The sequence below is a fragment of the Centrocercus urophasianus genome, unplaced genomic scaffold (genome assembly GCF_019232065.1).
Source record: "Centrocercus urophasianus isolate 14NV4802_14NV808 unplaced genomic scaffold, USGS_Curo_1.0 seq_21, whole genome shotgun sequence".
Taxonomy (NCBI): Eukaryota; Metazoa; Chordata; class Aves; order Galliformes; family Phasianidae; genus Centrocercus; species Centrocercus urophasianus.
The window spans coordinates 2,340,410-2,359,078 of NW_024884767.1; the positions used below are offsets into that span (position 1 = coordinate 2,340,410).

At 35.2% G+C, this 18,669-nt stretch overlaps 1 protein-coding gene across 6 annotated transcripts in view; it reads left to right on the top strand.

Moving 5' to 3' along the window:
* Positions 1-18,669, top strand: part of XRCC4 (X-ray repair cross complementing 4) — a 173,973-nt gene that overhangs the window by 103,358 nt on the left and 51,946 nt on the right. For 5 of the 6 annotated variants that reach the window (XR_006169607.1, XM_042823079.1, XM_042823082.1 and 2 more), the window contains exon 7: positions 9,706-9,853. Coding sequence is in view for 5 of the 6 variants with exons in the window: in XM_042823079.1 (XP_042679013.1) it covers positions 9,706-9,853 (148 nt within the window). In the remaining variant the exon portion in view is untranslated. The remainder of the gene's footprint in view (positions 1-9,705; positions 9,854-18,669) is intronic. The other variant, XM_042823081.1, reaches the window with a different exon arrangement.

An 18,669-nucleotide genomic window follows, 5' to 3' on the forward strand; every position in this document is an offset into this window, starting at 1 on the left:
ACACGTGCACCTTCTATGTTCATCATTTCTGAATCCATTATAAAACCTTAATGGCAGCTGTATATAAAGATATGCCATAATGACATCTTAAATGCCATCTTTGAATTCACAGCATGAAAAGCCTTTTAGGAACAGTGCATGAAAGAAGCTGCTAACTAACAGCAATTTCTAGGTAATATTCTTGGTATTTCTTTGATTTAGTGGGGGTTTTCTGTTTATTCCAATAGAAATAAATGGTTCGAGGAAGACAGTGTTGTAAATAGAACTTTTTTCTTGGTGAATGACATTTGGCATCTCAGGTCAGTTTCTTGTTTCATAGCAAACATTAAAAAATTTGTGCTAGAGCTTGGAGGTGTATCTACTGATTGTACAACAAGAAAATACATATGCAATAAAAATAAGTTTACTGAATTTAGACAAAAGGTATATTTATACAAAATTGCATGATATAAATATTCTAGAAATCACTTTTGCAGTAAGATTTTTAGAAGAAGCACCAACTTCTCGTGAAACAATCTTTCACAAGACAGGGATTTGGAGTCTTGCTGTAATTCTGCCAGGAGCCTTGTGTACTACTGTACTACTGTTTGTAGTACTGGCATGACCTTTAATCCTGTCAGCAGTACTGTTTGATTTATGTTAGTTAGACTTAATTCTTTCAACTCCTTTCTGTTGTCATTGATAGGTAGATTATTACAACATTTTTTCATGCTGGAGAATCTTTATGGCCATTGGAGCGGCTCACCAGGCCATTAGATCCAAAGTTTATTCATGACTGAATGTGTTTTCACCAAACTGGCCAGATTGTCATGCCTTCCTGCTCCAGAACTCACCAATTCTTCCACAAAGGACTCAGCTTCCAGCGTTCCCGCCCTCAAGTGCCATCGAGCATATAAACATCTTTGGCTACTTCCAATACCTAGTGATACAGAACCACTGTGTAAACTGCAGGAGATGCTTTGTTTCCTTTTTATTCCTCTAATGCTTTCTCAGTGTCATTCCTCTGAAGATGAAATTTTGAATCATTTTGCTTTCTCCATTCATTAATTATGTATGTTTGCATGTAGGAACACTTCTACTGTCGCTGTTTTGGGGTCCCAAGATTAAATGCATATCTTTATGAAGTGACATAGTGCTTGTGTCACTTTTGGTATAAACTCTTAGAGTAAATGACTTTGAAGCTTGAAATCCATCTCGTCTCTCAAAAAGAACAGATAGAACCACGCATTATTTATGTTGCTAGGTAATGCTGTGTATACCATAAGTGGCAAAATAGCTTCTGAACTGAATATAGTCTTTGTGTAGATTTTACTGTACTTCACTACTAACCTGTAGTAAGCTATGTGGAGTTAAATTTCATGTTTAAATACAGATTCTTATTTTAGATTTTTCCACTATTAGTGAACCTGAAGCAAAAATACCTGTACTGTCCAATTATGGAATTTATAATATAATTGAAAAAAATCTGAGGGTAGACTAGAAGATACTACACAATACAGTTGTTGGTAGAGGTTAGTAATTTATTCAATGCAAAATGCCAGCACCATGAAAACATACATTTTCTGGAGTTATTACAGCTTGTACCTTCCCTTGAGAAGTATTGATTTCCTCAAAAATTGTTTAATGGCAAAAGAAAGCATTCCCATGGCATGGAATTCTAAGCTCCAACTATTTCAAAGCACTGTGGTACCACTTCAGGTCATTATAGAGGTTATGACCTTAGTTTGCACTTCTGTTTTTCAAAGACTTTCTTCAGTACCCAGTAGATAGATATCCCTAGCATTATTATTCACATTCCTCTGTGAATAAAGAACAGTGTATAAAGATGATGATCTTCTAAGCCAGCTGTATTTTATACACGTATCCTAAATAGCATTACAGTTTACCATTCTGCAGAAAGGTTAGTAGGGTGATCTCTTAACAAAGAAATCTGTTACTGATCTAAAGTTGGTAAACAAGAAATAGAACGACCTGTAATTCAAACTCTTCTGTTGGACCAGCTTTCAAATGTCGGATTGCATACAGCTAGGGGTTTGGCACAGTAAGACATACTATCTGACTTACAGGATAACTTCAGAGGTGATGTTTGGAAGCTCAACGCTGTCAATGCCAGGGCTAGGTTCATCTGGGTGAAGTTGGCAATATTAGCTGTAAACAACAGAAACATTTAGTAGAGCAGCAGTGATGCCAGTGTTGGGTGGAATTTCAGTCAAGAGGTGTATGTTTTACGTGCATAGTGAGAAATTACACTGGGCTCCAATTACATCACATTGAACTGAAGAATCACAGCTCAGACATTTTTTCCAAAGCTTTTCTTAGCTTCTTGTTTTTAATTCTTCCATCTATCTGATTTGTTGTTTCATTCAGTTGACCTGCTTGTTTTTTAATATCTCCTGGGAATGCTATTCAGAAGCCTCCTAACTCCACCCTGGGAGGTACAGATGATCCAAATAGGACATCCAGGGACTCCAGAGAATGACTGCAGTGAATAGACACACCCGGGACAGTGAGCTCATCAAAGCCTTTACACATGAAGACTTTTTTAATGCTCTTGCCTGAGCTGGGATGCGCTGGCATGCTAGATGACTGTATATCCAAGCATGGTGAACAGTAATGAGCTTCACCAGGCAGCATCAGTACAGTTTTCAAAATGATTTGAGGGCAAGAGATGGAAAAACATTTCTAAAACTGCACATAATAAATCTGGAGTTCCAGAGGAATACTGAAAGGCTGGAGCATGCTGTTGCTGAGCAGCCTTACTCTTTACCAAACTGCCTTTGGCCAGTCAGAAACCACAACAGCATCTGAGTCACCAGCAGTGCCATTGATTTTCTCAAGCACCCAGAAAAAATAAAGCAGGGAAAGCAACTTAATTGTTAGTAGGCTTCAGATATTGCAAGAGCAATCTCTTAGCTTTCACAACTTCTTAATTAAGCATCTACCTGTGACTCATTTCAGAGGATTTTTAAAGATATTATAAAGCTTTCACCGTTACATTGTAAATTAAGTACTGCTATGTAGGAGCTGGAAACATCTTCATAGGCTGTGTATAAGGACTTTCAAGAACTCTACATCACTGATAGATCATAACTTTTGACAGTGTTGAAAACAAGTGACTTTCTTAGAATTTTGACTTTACTACAGTATTTGTAGCAACATATATTTTTCAGGATAATTGAAAATGAATTTCTCTTCTATTAAAGCACGTGTGATCCATTAAAATATCCCGTATCAGTGTTCTTAAAAGAAAACTTTCTATTAGGGATTGTGATTTTGATTATTAAAATTAATGAGCTATTTCAGATTCTTCGGTATTGGTGAAAGCTCGTTCCTATTTTGCCCTCACATATTCTAATATATGAAAAAGACTCTCTCATCCTGGCCAAAATTTTTATTTGCTTGTAAAATTTAGCCTGATTTTTTTGCCATCTAGTTTCAAGACAATGTGAGCTATTAATGGTTGAGCAGTCTCGGATAAATAATAAGAAGTAAACCATATTCAACCAGATTTTTATTAAAACATGAGAAGTTTCCCTAAAGGCTTGAAATAATATTTTTTAATTAAAAAGACATTTAAACTGTAAGAGAAAAATAGATTTTGAGAGATGGTGACATGAGCAAGAGTACATGCTTTGCAGAGGACATGGTATATGTTGTCACTGGTAATACAGTCTAGCAGGGTGAAATGTAAACTTCCGTACTGAGTTGGATACAATTTATAAATTTTGTATAGCTGGATCTAAACTTTTTGCTGAAGTTGTTTTAAAATGTGTCTTCATAAACACTTCCCATGGAGATATTCTTTGTAAAAATAAATGTTAATAACTGACTGACAGAGAATTTATAGAACTGCAGGCTTAACAGCCTTTAGGCCCCAGAGGATTACGGTGCAGTATAGCCAATTTATACAAAGAATGAAATATAAAGTAGAGCAAAAAAAAAAGGCTGGAGAATGATTCTTTCTACTTTCATAAAATTGAAATAGTGACATGTTCCTGTTACTTTCACTGAGGCATATGTACAAACCATAAATATCAGTCTATAATTTTGGATCTTTGTGTAACCTGTATGATCTATTCCTTGTGAAAATTATGTCCAAAATGTATGTGTCATAAAGGATAATTTTAGCATAGGTAGAAGTAGTATTTCCTAAATTGTCTGTCAGAAATGACTTAATCCTACTTTATAGGAATTGCCTACATCAGTCAGACACATTCATTTCAATACCCATTCATTTAGGAGACTCTCTGCTGAGAATGTCAAAGAGATGCTAATTATTATCAGCTATGGTGATCCTTTGGGAATTAAGCTGAGATTAAGAAACCACATAATTACACTGTAGTCAAGGATTAAAGTGATGAGTTTTGCTCCCCTTCTGCCTTTATTTTTTTTATTTTTTTTTTTTTTAATTTGGTGGCTTGGGTAGCAGCTGTCACACACAGACCTAGCATACTTTCAGTGGCTGTTTTGTGAGAATTCTGCTTACAGGCCAGTTTATCTGCTGCCAATACTGTGCTAGGGCAGGAGGAGAAGAAGCATTAATTGTTGTAGGTGGCTTTCTAAAAAAAATGCCGTAAAGAAAATACCAGGATCCTCGATCAAGGGACTGGTTTTGAGTAATTTCATCTGCTGTGTTGAAGAGAGACAGCAGGGTTTGAAAGTCCAGTTGATCAGCACATCAGCTGATCTGGTTGATCAGCTACCTGCATTTAGGTGGAATTCAAGCAGGAAATTCTGTTCTATTAACAGGGGGACTCTGAGAAGAACTTAGAGACCTATAGCATTAATGTCTGGTAATGTGAAGAAATTTTAATAACGGCTTGTAAGTCCTTAGTACCCTGAAGGAATGAGTCTTTATTATTCTGAAGGAAAATGAATTGGGTAAATTTTCATTCGTAAGAGAATTTAAAACTGGCAGACTTTTATGTTGTTTTGTATAACATTTGTATTGCTGTGTATAACATCTCTATGATTTAAATAAAAGATCATTCTTTTCTTGAAGATGAAGTGTCCATATCCTTTGCTAATTCTTCCTGTCCGTTCCAATCCAGATAGAAAAGTTTTTTTCTAACTTCAGATCAATTATTGTTAGCAAAGCAAGTTAGTGTACTAAATAAGTTTTATTTAGTGGGCTGTGCCAGAAATGTATATTTTCTTTGAACTCATTTGACACTGTTAATTGGTTTTGGAATTATGGTCATATGTCCTGATAATTCAGTAACATAAAGCTGATGGCAGTAGGCTGTATATTTTACTATTCAGTGTTCCCTGTTTCTGGAGTGACTGGTTAACTTAAAATCAGTCCAGTTCTATAAGCCTGGGAACTAATTCTGTGAGGTTTTATGACTGTAGGGCTCTGTTTGCAAAAGACATTTCCCATTCTAATGTAATTCAGCAGGCTGAGGGATACAAACATTAAAAGAAAAAACAATTTTACCAAGTGAAGAAAAAAAACAATAGTATTTAAGATCGTCAAAACCATAGTGTTTTTGAAGCAAAAAGACAATAAAAGAGGTGAAAAACTAAATGAGAACACTGATGTCATCTTCAACAGTAAATAGAAAGATCCAGATTCTGCTTTCACCTGTGTTGCATTAAAAGTCAGCAATAGATGATTTTCAAGATCAATTAGAATGGTATTAATCTGAAGCTACGAGGAGTTCAGCTAAGCATGCATAGCAGTGCAAACACGTTTTGGGTAACATGAATGAATTAAATGAAATCTTAAAGTTTGGGGATCCATTCTTACATCTTAAATATAATCTAACAGAATGAACTGATAGGAAGTTATGTGCACGAAAGTTATGTCCATGGCTGTGTTTCTTATGTGTAAATTCTTATAAACAACAACTTTTTACTTTCTTGGAGGAACTCAGGTGTTGAGAATGTATTTTCTGCATATGTGAAGCTAAATCATTATAGGCAAACAGATTACTCAAATGTAAAATGTTTCTGCTGAAATTCTGCTAAATTCTGCTCTACCTTTTCCCATGTATACCAAGCTTTCAGTATTGTTTTTAATCCTTTAATTAGATTAGAACTTGTAATCAAAGAAGGGCTGAATTCTGCTTTCTTACGTCCGTTCAGTACTGTTGTGAGCAAATAGACATATCTGAGATGTAGAATTTTCATTACAGCTGATGATGTACAAAGAATGAAGGTGAGTTGGTGCTTTTTTTCTGAGTTAATAGGTAAATGTAATAGATTGGAAGTTTTTTTGGTTTTGTTTTGACAGACCACTTCTGCATAGCAGTATAAAGAAATGCAAGAGCCTGAGAGATAATAAATATCTTAAAATACAACTGGACTGTGTATCTTTAACTGAGCTACACATTTTCATGTCTAAATGCCTTTGGTTTTCAAGAGTCGTTGGCAACTCATTTACTTTTCCTTCAAAGTATGTGTCTAGATAAAGTTACCATTTTTGTTTTTCTGTGAGGTTTTTGTTATGACATTACAGACCTAGACTGAGCTTCTCTCAGCTATTTTAAACATCTCTTTTACAGGAAAAAAATGCAAGCTTGGTCTCCCTTATTGAACCAGAGATGACAGCAGTCCAAAACTATTTGTAGTATTTATAGTGATCTAATTATATAGTATATAGTAATAATTATATTGTATCTATAGAGATCTAATTCTGATATGAGATGCTTATCCTTTTCTGATAGTTTCCCAATAATGCGAAAATAGTACATGAAGCTTACTTCTAGTTATTTTAACTAGTGGGAAAATGTAGAAAGTTGTTCCTCTTTGTAGGTTTTCAGACATGCCCTCTGTCCTGGCAGCTAACAGAGTTGTCTGCCCCATCTAGATGCTAGCAGGTTCACTGCTGCAAGGATTTTGCTCTGTGCTGGCTGAGGCAAGCAGTTTTGCACGTAGAGCCAGTTTTACAGCATGGAGTGTGGGCTGGCCAGAACGGTTGTGTATGGGTGCACAATTCTGCAAACCAAGCCTCTTGACTCTTTGGAGTCAAACTGGCATTTTTCCTGCATCGCAGAAGATGTGTTTTCTGTTTTCAGTTTTTCGGCTTTTTTTAAAAATTCCCTCAATCTGTCAAATAGCACTCTTCAAAATAACAGTGAAGAATATAGAAAACTTTTTTATTTGAAATCTTAAACCTTTGCACAGATATTCTTTTAATGCTTAAGCTGTATTTCCCTAGTACTATCATGTCAATCTGTCTTCTTTTGACTGTTCACCTTCAAGAGGTATGCTATATTTGGAACATTTCCTTTTCTTGGTCAACATTTGTTGTTTTATAGGATTTATTAACTGACTTTCATCATATAGCACTTGTTCCTATGTAGAAACTGATACAGGTTTTCTCAAGAGTATAATAATAATTCGTACTCAACTGTATAATTTCAAAATAAGAAATCTAATTTAGTGAGAAGAAAAGGATCTTCTTTAAAATGGTGTTGAAATTTAGACAGAAAGAAAAAAGATTTCAGAATGAAAAACTAGGTTTATATTCAAGATGTATCTCTTTATTCCAAATGCTTTTGTGTCAAGTAATAAATAATATTTTTCTGAAGCTTTCTTTGGCCTTTAGTCAAGTACTATAAATGAATCCCTTAATGGCATTCACTTCCGGGCTGCACTAATGGGTATGTTTTTAAAGTCTTATGATAATGTGTGATACTTTAAGCTTCAAGTGCATGTCATCTTTCTATTAGTGGTTCTGACCATAGAGGTAGCTTGGCTTAAAAAAAAACAAAATACAGCAAAAAGACAAAAAAGACTGTGGTGGTGAATGCTTATGCATGAACCAGTCTTCTTCTGTTCATGAGATTGCATTCCCAACATGAAGTTGGGAAATAAATGCATTTTACAGCAAAGACTGACATTTTTCTTTCATTTTCTTTACATGAACATCAGTGGGACAGTTGAAGAAAACATTAGGCAATCCTGAGCATGAGTACCTGTCTACAAAGCACCATTATTTATTACACAATTAGAAGTGCAAAGGCGTTATTTAGCATGAGTGTTGTGTTAGTTTTGCATATGCAGTTAATTTTTTTATCTACTTTTTAACAAAACAGTGACTGAGAGGAGAACAGCAACAAGCAAGGATATGAGCTGTGATAACTAATTGAATTTGTTGATGTATGCACGATTCTTTCCTGTAAACTATTTTATGTATCTTAATTAAGAAGAGTCTGACTTTAGGAACTGAAATTGCAATATATGTGATAGTGTTAGTATAAGTATTTGGTATACAACCCTGTGCATGCTGTAAATAATTAGCAACTACATAGTAACTAACAGCCATGAACATGTTTTTAACAGTTAGCACTGGAAAAGTATGCATAGCTAGTAAAAGATTAGTGGAAAGGATTAGGTTGTAATCTAACATTTTTCAACATTTATTATAGGCAGCATGCCTTGTCTGTACTGGACTTTGAAACTCATTAATTATCTTGTACTTTGGAAATATGTCACCTTATGCTTGTTGTCACTCTACAACGATCTGTAAGTCTGTATAGCATAAATATAGTTCCTACTGGCAAAAGCAAGGAGTTTCAGATGCCTAAGCATATGCTTAGCAGTAAGCAATACTTTCACTGGATCTAGGGAGCTTCTGCATGTTCCATTTAGCAATATTCGTAGAAGCACCATTTTTTGAGAAATGCAAAAAATATTTATTGAATATTTTCTGCCTCTTCTAGTTTCAGTAGTGCTGAACAACAAATGTTAAAGGAATGAAAATTAGAAACTACTATTTACTTTCGGTGAATTCAATACAGAATCTCAAATTATGGTGACTTTCACCCATGTGAAGATTAAATCTTCCCAAAACACACAGAAAGTAATAATCATAAAAGTTACCATAATAGCATCAGTCTCAGTCACTACATTATTGTGTGATATATTTCAGTTGAAATGCGTGCTTCTCTGTATGTCATTGTCTTCAAATTTCAAGGTAATTAAAGATTTTATTTTTAAAGCAAGCATACCAAATAAAAGCACTTTAGCAAGTGTTGACTGGAATAAAAATTATTTACCAGTACTTTTATGTACTGGTTTGCTCCAGCTGGGTGATTTCTTGCCTCTGTGTACATACAGCAGGCTGTCCACTCTGTCTACAGGATGGAAAAGCAGAACCCCTAAAGATTTATGGGTTTGTGGTCTGTGGTAGCTGAATGGCTATTATATAGCAAAACACAGTAGTTGACTACAAAGGTAAGCTTCTTTCAAGGACTTAATCTAATGGAAATCAACAATTCTGTGATGCTCTTCCATTCTGATTGTGCACTGTCCAGATTTGGTATTCCGAACAAAACTATACAGTAAGTAAAACATCCAGTCTCCTTTCTTCCCATTCTATATGCATGTACTCAATTAATTTGTAGATTGCAAAGACTAACTTCAAGTTGGTGAAACTGAGATCTATACAGTATCTCTGTGGGACACCTGAGAATCTAAAAGGAGGCATCAGGAGATTAGCAGTATGCTTGTAGACCGAACTTGCTCATCTTACATTGATTACACAAAGGTATCAAAGGAAGCTCATCTTTCTCATTTGAATTTGGTCTTTATGAATTTTCATTGATATAATCGCTTTGTTTTGACAGCAACTGCTATCCAATTGGAGTCCATTTTAGCAATATAGTGATTTTAGTAATTCTAAAAAAATAGCTTAAGAATTCTCCTTTAGTATTTTATCTTCAGGACTTTGGTCAACTTTGTCCTTTTTCCTTTTAGCAGCACCAGAACGAAGAGATTCCCTACTGGGTAGTCCCGATGTCATCAGTACTGCTCCAAGACGAAAGAGAAGACAAAGAACAATAAATCCTGCTGGGACAGAAGCTAAGATAGCAACTTATGAGACAGAAAAGCTGGCAAAGGAAAAGTAAGTCATTTTCAAAACGAATTGAGGTGCTACTACATCTATAAATACTTGTTCTTTTTGTGTTTTCTTGTGCAGTTTCACAATATTCAGGGTACCTAATTATTGTTTCGTGGCATTTTTTTTGTAGTTATTTACACAAATCCATCTATTCAGCTTTGAATAGGTGTGAATGATTAAATGTAATCAGGCCCAAGGAGTTATTCCATTTAGAACGTCTCTGAAGTGATGATTATAAGATACATTTAAGTGACTTATATAATTTTAAGCAAATAGATTGGTGCCTACTAAAGTGATATTTTGTGGATTACCACGTAACCCTACAGTCACAGAAAAATTCACTTAGTGCATCAGACTAGGCTGGGGATCTTGAGCTAAGTTGTCTTGTGGGAATTAGGATTGTCTTGCTTCACACTGAAGATGATCAAACAGACGAACAGGTTTCTCAGAGTGGTTCTGAAGTCTCTGTCTGTGGAAGGAATCCAAATCCAGCCAGATATCATACTGGGCAACCGGTTCTGGTTGAGGTTGCCCTGAGAAGTGAGATTGGGTTGGAGAATCCCCAGAGATCCCATCCAACCTCAGTGATCCTGTAATATTGTCTATAATTTCTGAGGAAATAAATTCACAGTACTATCTCTAATAGATCCATATAGACTTCTTTCAAAAGTAACATCATTTGGGATTAAAAAAAAAAAAATCACTCTTCAACACAATGGGTCAGATTTTATACACTTGATAAAAACATTTTTGTTTCTGTGTCACTTTTAACATGTGGAGATACTTTTACATGACCTGAGTGGGGTTTATGCATAGAATTACCTCAGAGCCACTCTTTGATTGGTGGTATTTTCCTCAAAAATGGATAATTTTTAAAATCTATGGTAAATTAGTTTTGAAAATTATTATTTAACCCTTTTATCTATAATATGCAATGTGTAATGAACTCTCTAAACAGACATAGACACAGATAGACTGTAAACACATTTCCCATGATTAGCAAAGATTTCTGTTTAAATCAGCAAGAGAATTATCTTATTTTGACTTAAAAGAATGTAACTTGGTGCTGGCAATGAATATTTGAAGTTACAGTTCTGTTTTATTAGTAAAAGAATATTAGTTTTTAGAATGGTTTAGAAAAATATCAAATTCTAGACTTCTATGCTGTTAGAATCTTGTATATTTCAAGGAGCTACACTCTGCCAATTGCATGCAGTCAGACAGTTTGATTTTGAGACTCTGGCTGTCTTTGCCTGAAATACAATTTCACTCTTTTTAGTATCAATTGTGAAAGGAAAACATACAGAGGCAAATGATCACAAAGAAGAACAAAAATGCCTTGGGCTGAGCAATCTTCTGAGTCCTGTGCCCTGGGGAAGAACTGACATGATATGCTTTTGTTTTAATTCCTTTAAGTTAGGCAAATTTTAGAGAAATAGAGCAGCGTTAGATTTTTTTATACTGTGTAGAGAATTTCTAATATGCTTGCAAAATCAAGAAAATCAAGTCAAAGCTGAATCTGAAGAGTGGTTCTTCCTGGCTACCACATAATTAGTCATCTTGTAGAGTTTAGTAAAAAAAGACATTCATTCTACCAGGTCTCTGTCCCTGCTTTACATTTCACACATATTGTAAATAACTGCTTTACTCCAGGTTTCAGTTTTGGCTTGTGACATACCTTTTACAAAGGTTTTTCCAATGATAAAAATCCATATGCTTCTTTCTGATCCCTCAGAAACTTGGAAATCAAATGTATTATCACTCAATACTAAAACACGTTTTTGAATCTTTCATTTAATTAAAAATACAGAGGTAGAAAATATTGGATCTCCTTTGTTTACCAGGACAAAAGTAAGCTGATAATTTTCCCTATGTTCAGTTCTTGGTTTTTGAACTTCATCTTATGTCTCTTGCTGGCTGCTAATCAAGCATTCAACCAATTTATTTGTCTAATAACTCTCACTTCTCTTCAGCCTGTCAGTAGTAGGGAACTGTAGAATTAGTGTTGTAATCCAGTTTGCAAGTACAGATGTCTACTTTTATGAAGCTTCTTCCGTAATTTTTACTCACAGATGGCTAAATCTTTCATGACATGAAAGGTTTTATCTCAAGCTGTGGTACATTGAGGTCTTGCCCCAAATGTTTTCTTGTATTGTGTCACTTAGTGAAAAATTATGAATCTAAGCAGACCACTTCAGTCTGTTTTGAAGGGGAAAAGTTAACTCCTTCACCTTTGGAAATGTTCCATCACAAACATGAAAGATGCACAAATCTTGGAAGCACGGCATGCAATTCTGTTTGGCAGCAGGATCAAATGACAGATTGTAATCACCTTCACAAATGCATGACTGAGTCCATGTTTCTGAGCTCTCCTGCACAGACCTGCAGAAGGACTTGATTCTTTACCTGTGATGTAAATACTTTAAGGTGCTATCTGATAAAGTCATATCCCACAGTTCAAACTTTAACAAACTAAAGCTTATTTAGTTGTGATTTCTGTGCAAGTTTTTCTGACATCACCAGTGCTTGCTTCATATTTGCTAGGCAATGAAAGAGCAATTACAAAGCAAACGTTAAGTGCATAATGTTGCCCTTATATTATTAGAGCATAACTCAGTTGATACAAGACCCTAAATGAAAAGAAAAAAATACCTCTTTGCAGAACTAGATTGTCTTATATTCTTTTTGTCTTTCCAAACTAAATATGAGGACCTGAGGGTTCCTATTTCTTGAATTTATTTATTCTTTTTTTTTTTTAATTGTGGTGTTTTTCAACACAGTCATCATGGAATCGCATAACAGGAATTATAACTTAAATTTTATTTATTCCTTCTAGGATTGTTAAGTCTGCTAAGAAAGTACCATTTATGCTTAAAGTTAAAAGCATCTTAAGTAAACACAAAGTCATGACAAATGAAGGGATTCTGTTTCCACAAATATTTTAGATATATGGATTCTGAGGCTAGGTACGTGGCAATTATTTAGTCTTATGGAATGAAAATATATACTTAGATATGACCAAGAACTCTGAAAAGAATGCAAATAAAAATTGTTTAACGCAGGAATTAGGGCAAAAGGAGCACTGTCTCTCTCACGCTTTGTGTGTGGGTACAGTGGCAGAAAGAGGAGTTGAATTGTGTTTGTCTATATAGACATCTATTATTACTTTGACAGTTTATTCAAGGCTTAAATACAATGTTTAAGAAAACTTGGATAATATGAAGATTAGTGAAAGTAGTGTAGCCACGAGATCAGCAGACAACTGAGCTAGGATTTGTGCCACAAGATTTGCTAAATTAACTGTTAAATTATTTGCTGAGATAATTATGTCTTCAGGTTGAAGTATAAGTGCAGCATAAATAGTCGGCCACTGAACCTCTGAGATGCCGATTTATCTGTCTTTATAGTGGGTTGCTTTCCAATCTGAGATATTATGAAAGCAAATGCATCTTTAGGCAGACAGACATTACTTATAGTTGATAGAAGTCAAACTATAGCTCACAATTTATGCATTTTTAAAATGCAACAAAGGATGAGTCTTATAGTTCATAGTGTGATTGAGTCAGGAAGTAAAATGAAATTATGCTTATTCCAGTTAATTGTGATGGTATTTGTGAAGCTTTGACTGTCACTTAATATCTGGCAATTTCCTAAGGTGCTAAGCAGAGATAATATGTAAGGCAAGTTAAGATGCAAATTCTACTTTTCATAATTTGCATTTTATACTTGGAGGAGAAAAATTAATAAAAGCAATCCCAATTCACATTTAGAAGTTATGCTTATTGATGCATTACCCAAATCTCTCAGGGGACTGCATATGAATAACACAACTAGCTCTCCAGAATATCCATGTAATATAAAGGCTTAAGTATACAGCTTGAATCCTGTCTATAGCTGATTACTCCTAAAATAATTTTGCTCAGAAATGTTAAAGCCTATTTGTGAAAACGTAATACCTACTGAAGATGATGACAAAAAAAAAGTTATGACATTTTATAAATTAAGCTTAGTCATTAGATAGAGAATGCTTTTTAAAATTTGTCTTATCTGAGCTAGTAGAGTGCAGTGGAACTCAGGCACTCAGACTCAGTGCCTGAGTCTGTAGTATGAAACAAAAATAAATCAGAAATAAGGAAAACTTTTTCATGTTATTTTTTACTACTGAAGGATCTAAGATATATAGTTCTCATTCGTACATAGGTTTGTCCTAGAGGGAAACTTTTACTGGATAAGACAGAAAATTTCTTATTTTTTTATTGTGTTCTTCCAAATGTATTTAAATTTGATTGCTGCTGGTATAGTTCTTCTTGCTTTGATTGACAACACTGAATAACTACTGCAGTCAGGCCTACATTTACATCAAAGAAAAGAGACACATTCCCTTACCTTCAGTTTTTTTGATTTTTCTGAAATATTTTGTTGTAGCCATTAACCCACTGAATTTGAGAAGGCTGTTGTCACCAGTACTGCAAGTCTTTCTTCTTTTACATACAAATACTTCTTTTTCAGAGAGCTTGAAGTGATCACCATATATTTAGAAGTTCTCAGAAAGATCTTTGTGAAAGAAAACATCATAATCAGATTTTGCAAGTGGGTAACAGGAGGAATTATGTACCTTCACCACAAAGTGAGTCAAGAAAGTAAAGATAACTTCAGATGCAGGACAGAATGCTGGCGGGGTACTTGGAAGTGTCTTGAGCTGCTGAGGATATTTTGTGCCACCTGAATTGCCATCAGCTGCTACACTGGGGGAGGCTAAAGTGAGAATGACATTCTTACTTTGAGTTTTTAAATAAGATTGTTATGGTCTTCACGTTCAGGGTTTGTGCTTGACTTCAGGGTCCATTAAAGTTAGTCACGCATGTAATTGTGTGTAGGATCAGCTGCATAGTTTTTACCTGTTAATGATAAACAAGTTTTTTTTTTTTCTTTTCGTACTCCTGTCTCTTTCTGCATTTTTGAAAGATTTTGTAGTAAATTCTATAATTTATTTGGAAAAAAAAAAGCAAAAACACCACCAACAAAACTTTCAGCTTTATATTATAGCACTGAAAGAAGTTAGATTTGTCTTTCTTTTGATAACCTTCTTCCCCTCTAAAAGCACTCAGAGCCTGTGGTTTGCCAGGAATCCCCATGAGATCCTGTCTGCGTTTGTGTGAGTTATTGTTTGAGGGTCACATTTTTAAGCTCTAACATACAGTTTATTTAAAATGTGGTTTGCCACCACCTATGATTCAGGTAGCAAAAACATAGATTTGTCGTGGAATTTGGGTTTCCCAGAGGGTTACAGATAGACATCAGTATTACTGTCTCATATGTGAAGTAATTCTTTCCAGTAAAGGTTTAACCAAGTGAAATTTAGTTCCCACCGAAAGCAATACCATAACCTCCCATGGTCCAAGGGGAGTATAAAGTTAACACCACAGTTGCCAAGGGTAAAGAAAGACCTTTCTGATAGTACATGTTGACCTGCCACTTTTTTATACAGTAAGTGTATTTATTTGATACAATTGGAAAGAACTGGCAGAGTTTTGCATGGTGAGACAGAGGACTATAATCACCAGTGTAAGTACGCGTGCATTACTGTAGTGCCTCTGGAGTGATGAGTTCTTTGCTATCATCATAAATTTATGAAATGCAGTGTTTAGAAAGCTTTTGATAATTAAATCGTTTAGGTTGCAATATAAAGAGGTTAAGAGATATTTCAGAAGACAACAGTCAAGTTCATTTAAGAATCAAATGTGTCAATTAAATGAGAAATATTTCAAGTAGCTGAATTAAGTCCTTTATGGGTTTCACTCATGTTTAGTATTTCCTTATTTGAGAACAGGAATAATTTCTGTGGAGAATCACAGAATTGTAGGGATTAGAAAGGACCTCTGGAGTTTATCTAGTCCAACTATCTTGCTCAAGCAGGTTCACTACAGTAAATGTCGCAGGAAAGTGGCTGGGCAGGTCTTGAACATCTCCAGAGAAGGAGATTCCACAACCACTCTGGGCAACCTGTGCCAGTGCTGTGCCACCCTTACAGTGCAGTTTTTCTGCAGGTTCAGACAGGACTTTCCTTGTTCCAGTTTGTGCCTGTTGCCCCTTGTTCTGTTGCTGATCAACTCTCAAAGAACCTGGCCCCCATCCTGTTGACACTCACTCTTCGGATATTTATACACTCTGATCCCTCAGCCTTCTTTTCTTAAGGCTGAACTGACCCAGATCTCTCAGCCTTTCCTGAGGGAAAAGGGAGTTGATTTCACTAAGCTTTGGGTGTTTTCTTTCCTTCCTTTTTTTTGCCTTGCCACTGGAAGGAGCAGTAGATCACCAGTCCTACCATATAGACTGTTTTGACTACCCCACATGAATATTAAAGATTGTACTGTAACTTTGTGTGGCCCCATGGGAGCTCTGAGAAGTGATACTAATCTTCTGAACAGTTTTCTGTAAATATTTAATCTTGCATAACATTTGAGCGAAGAGAAGGGCTGTGTTCATTACCTGTGTTGTATGTCTTGTGGCAGTACAAAAATGGGGTTTAGTCAGAGGCAAAAGAATGGAATCATTGATTAAAACACATAGCAATGTCTGTGAAAAAAGAAAAAAAGAAGCATTAGCAAAACATCTAACGTAATTCTATACCTGTCTGGAATGAACAAGGCAGAAATAAATGCACCATAGGACTGTTACCTTTGCTTTCTCCTAGGTGACACTGTATTCTGTTTTTGTTTTCCCTCCCCGTTATTTCTGTCTTTGTTTTAATCGAATGGTAGATAATTAGAAACTCTTCCACAATCCATGTGGGAAGGGGTGATTTATTTCCATCAAAAGTGCAAGGAATTGATATCCACGTTGTCGTTTCACCCTGTTCCCAAGGGAAAGATAGGAAAATATGAAGGCTGAAAGCCTGAGGCAGAGAAAAACGAGCACTATCTGCTGACCTTTGAGGTTGCAATTTCTCCTGAGCAAAGCCACTCATCTCTGTAGTTTGTAGCACATCTCACCAAATTTTCTCTCTAGTAATAGTCTAATAATTGACTGTTGATGGATAAGTTATTACTCTGTGCAGCTGACAGGATCGTACCCTGTGTTTTCCCAGGGCACATTCTTTAGAGCAGCATTTTACTGCTGTGCCAAATCTGGTGACATATATGTCTCAAACGATTAATCTACAATGTATTTTAATGAAACTGGTAGCTGTGAGATTATAAGAGGATGACTTATAGAATGGAAATCATATTCTCTTCTACTACCTTTCTGGTAAACCTGGTAAACCTTCAGTGTTCGTTCTCTTGCCTTTCTAATATTGTTTTTACAACATAATGATGTTTGCATTACATTTTATATTTGAAACCTCTTTTAGGTATGCTGGGTATTTTTATATATCTTAGCACCATAGATTATTTCTTATAAATATCTCCTTTTTTTAATGTTATTAAATAATTCCTGTCTGTTTTTTAATGTGAGAAGCAAAAGAATAACTGTCTGTGAAGATAAATATTGTTTTAACTCATTATGTATCGCAGAAAACATTCTGGAGAAAATCTTATACAGAAAAGTACTTCAAAAAGTAGGATTTGGGAAATGATTTCATAAATACTTGGAAATTCTCCCGTTCCATTGAGGCAATTGCTCAGCTTCTGCTCAGTTTGTGCTGACTTTTCAGAAGTGGGATTCAGAGCATGAAGCTATTCATCTTTTTGATGTCCTTTCTCTGTATGTAGCTTTTTAATAAAGAATTATATTTTCTTCCTTGTTTTCATCCTCCAAAGAGTCCCATCTTAGTAATGCAAAACTGCAAGGCTACCAGTTAGAGTGGCGACAGTTTTCTGTTTCTTCATGTTAAAACAAGTGCTTGCTCCTATGTATAAAAACCCCAGAACTAAATCCATGCAGTTTACCTGTCGAATAGTGACTTTGCTTCTCAAACTATGAAGGCCATGTGTAAATGGCCTACTTGTTTTTATCTATTCAATTTCACTGATTACTCTTAATGATAAACAACTAAATCCAGCCAGTAAGAAATATTACAGAGACTAAGTAATCTGCTGGATCTGCAATATATAGTGTATAGTATCAAGTAGACTCAGTAATTATGGCTTTCTGTCCACCTCCTTTTATGTGAGGTTCATAAGATTTACTGTTTCATATTTGCCAAATATGCTATTGAAAAATATGCTATAAGATACAGACATCAAATGATTTTATTTTCCAAAATGCTTGAAATACAGCACAAAAATATTGAAAAACCAAAGGGAAAACGACTGAATAAAAGGACTTATGATGAGTTTTGTTTTAATCCTGTATCCTCTGCCTCACAGAAGAGGTTGGTCTTTCAAAATGACTTGGAGAAGGAGCAAGGAAAAGTCTGTAGAGTAGTGTAGAAAAGATTGAGCAGTGACACTAGGAACGAGCAGGTAGATGAGAGGGAGCATGGTGGGGGACACTGTGCATTTACTTTTTTATTATACATGTATATGTATTTCTGCAAAGCAGTACATTAACATCTAAAATCCATGGCAGGGGATTTTCAATAATGTTTAGAACATTTCCAAATCTGGTCTTTATGGATAAATACTCGTAAATTTATGCACTGTGACTAATACATATGGTATGAGCAAATGCACTTTCATGGTCCATTGACAGAGCTCATCCGTTTCTGTCAACTTGCATCAGGATTCAGCACGACATTAACCGGTATCTTTTTGATAAGTTCTGCCATCTATGAGAAGGTATGTAGCACATTCTTGTGCATCAAATCTAAAAACATACAGAAAAAGAGAAAGCATTGGTCAAATTAACCTCATAGCTGTATAAAAAAGTTTACCACC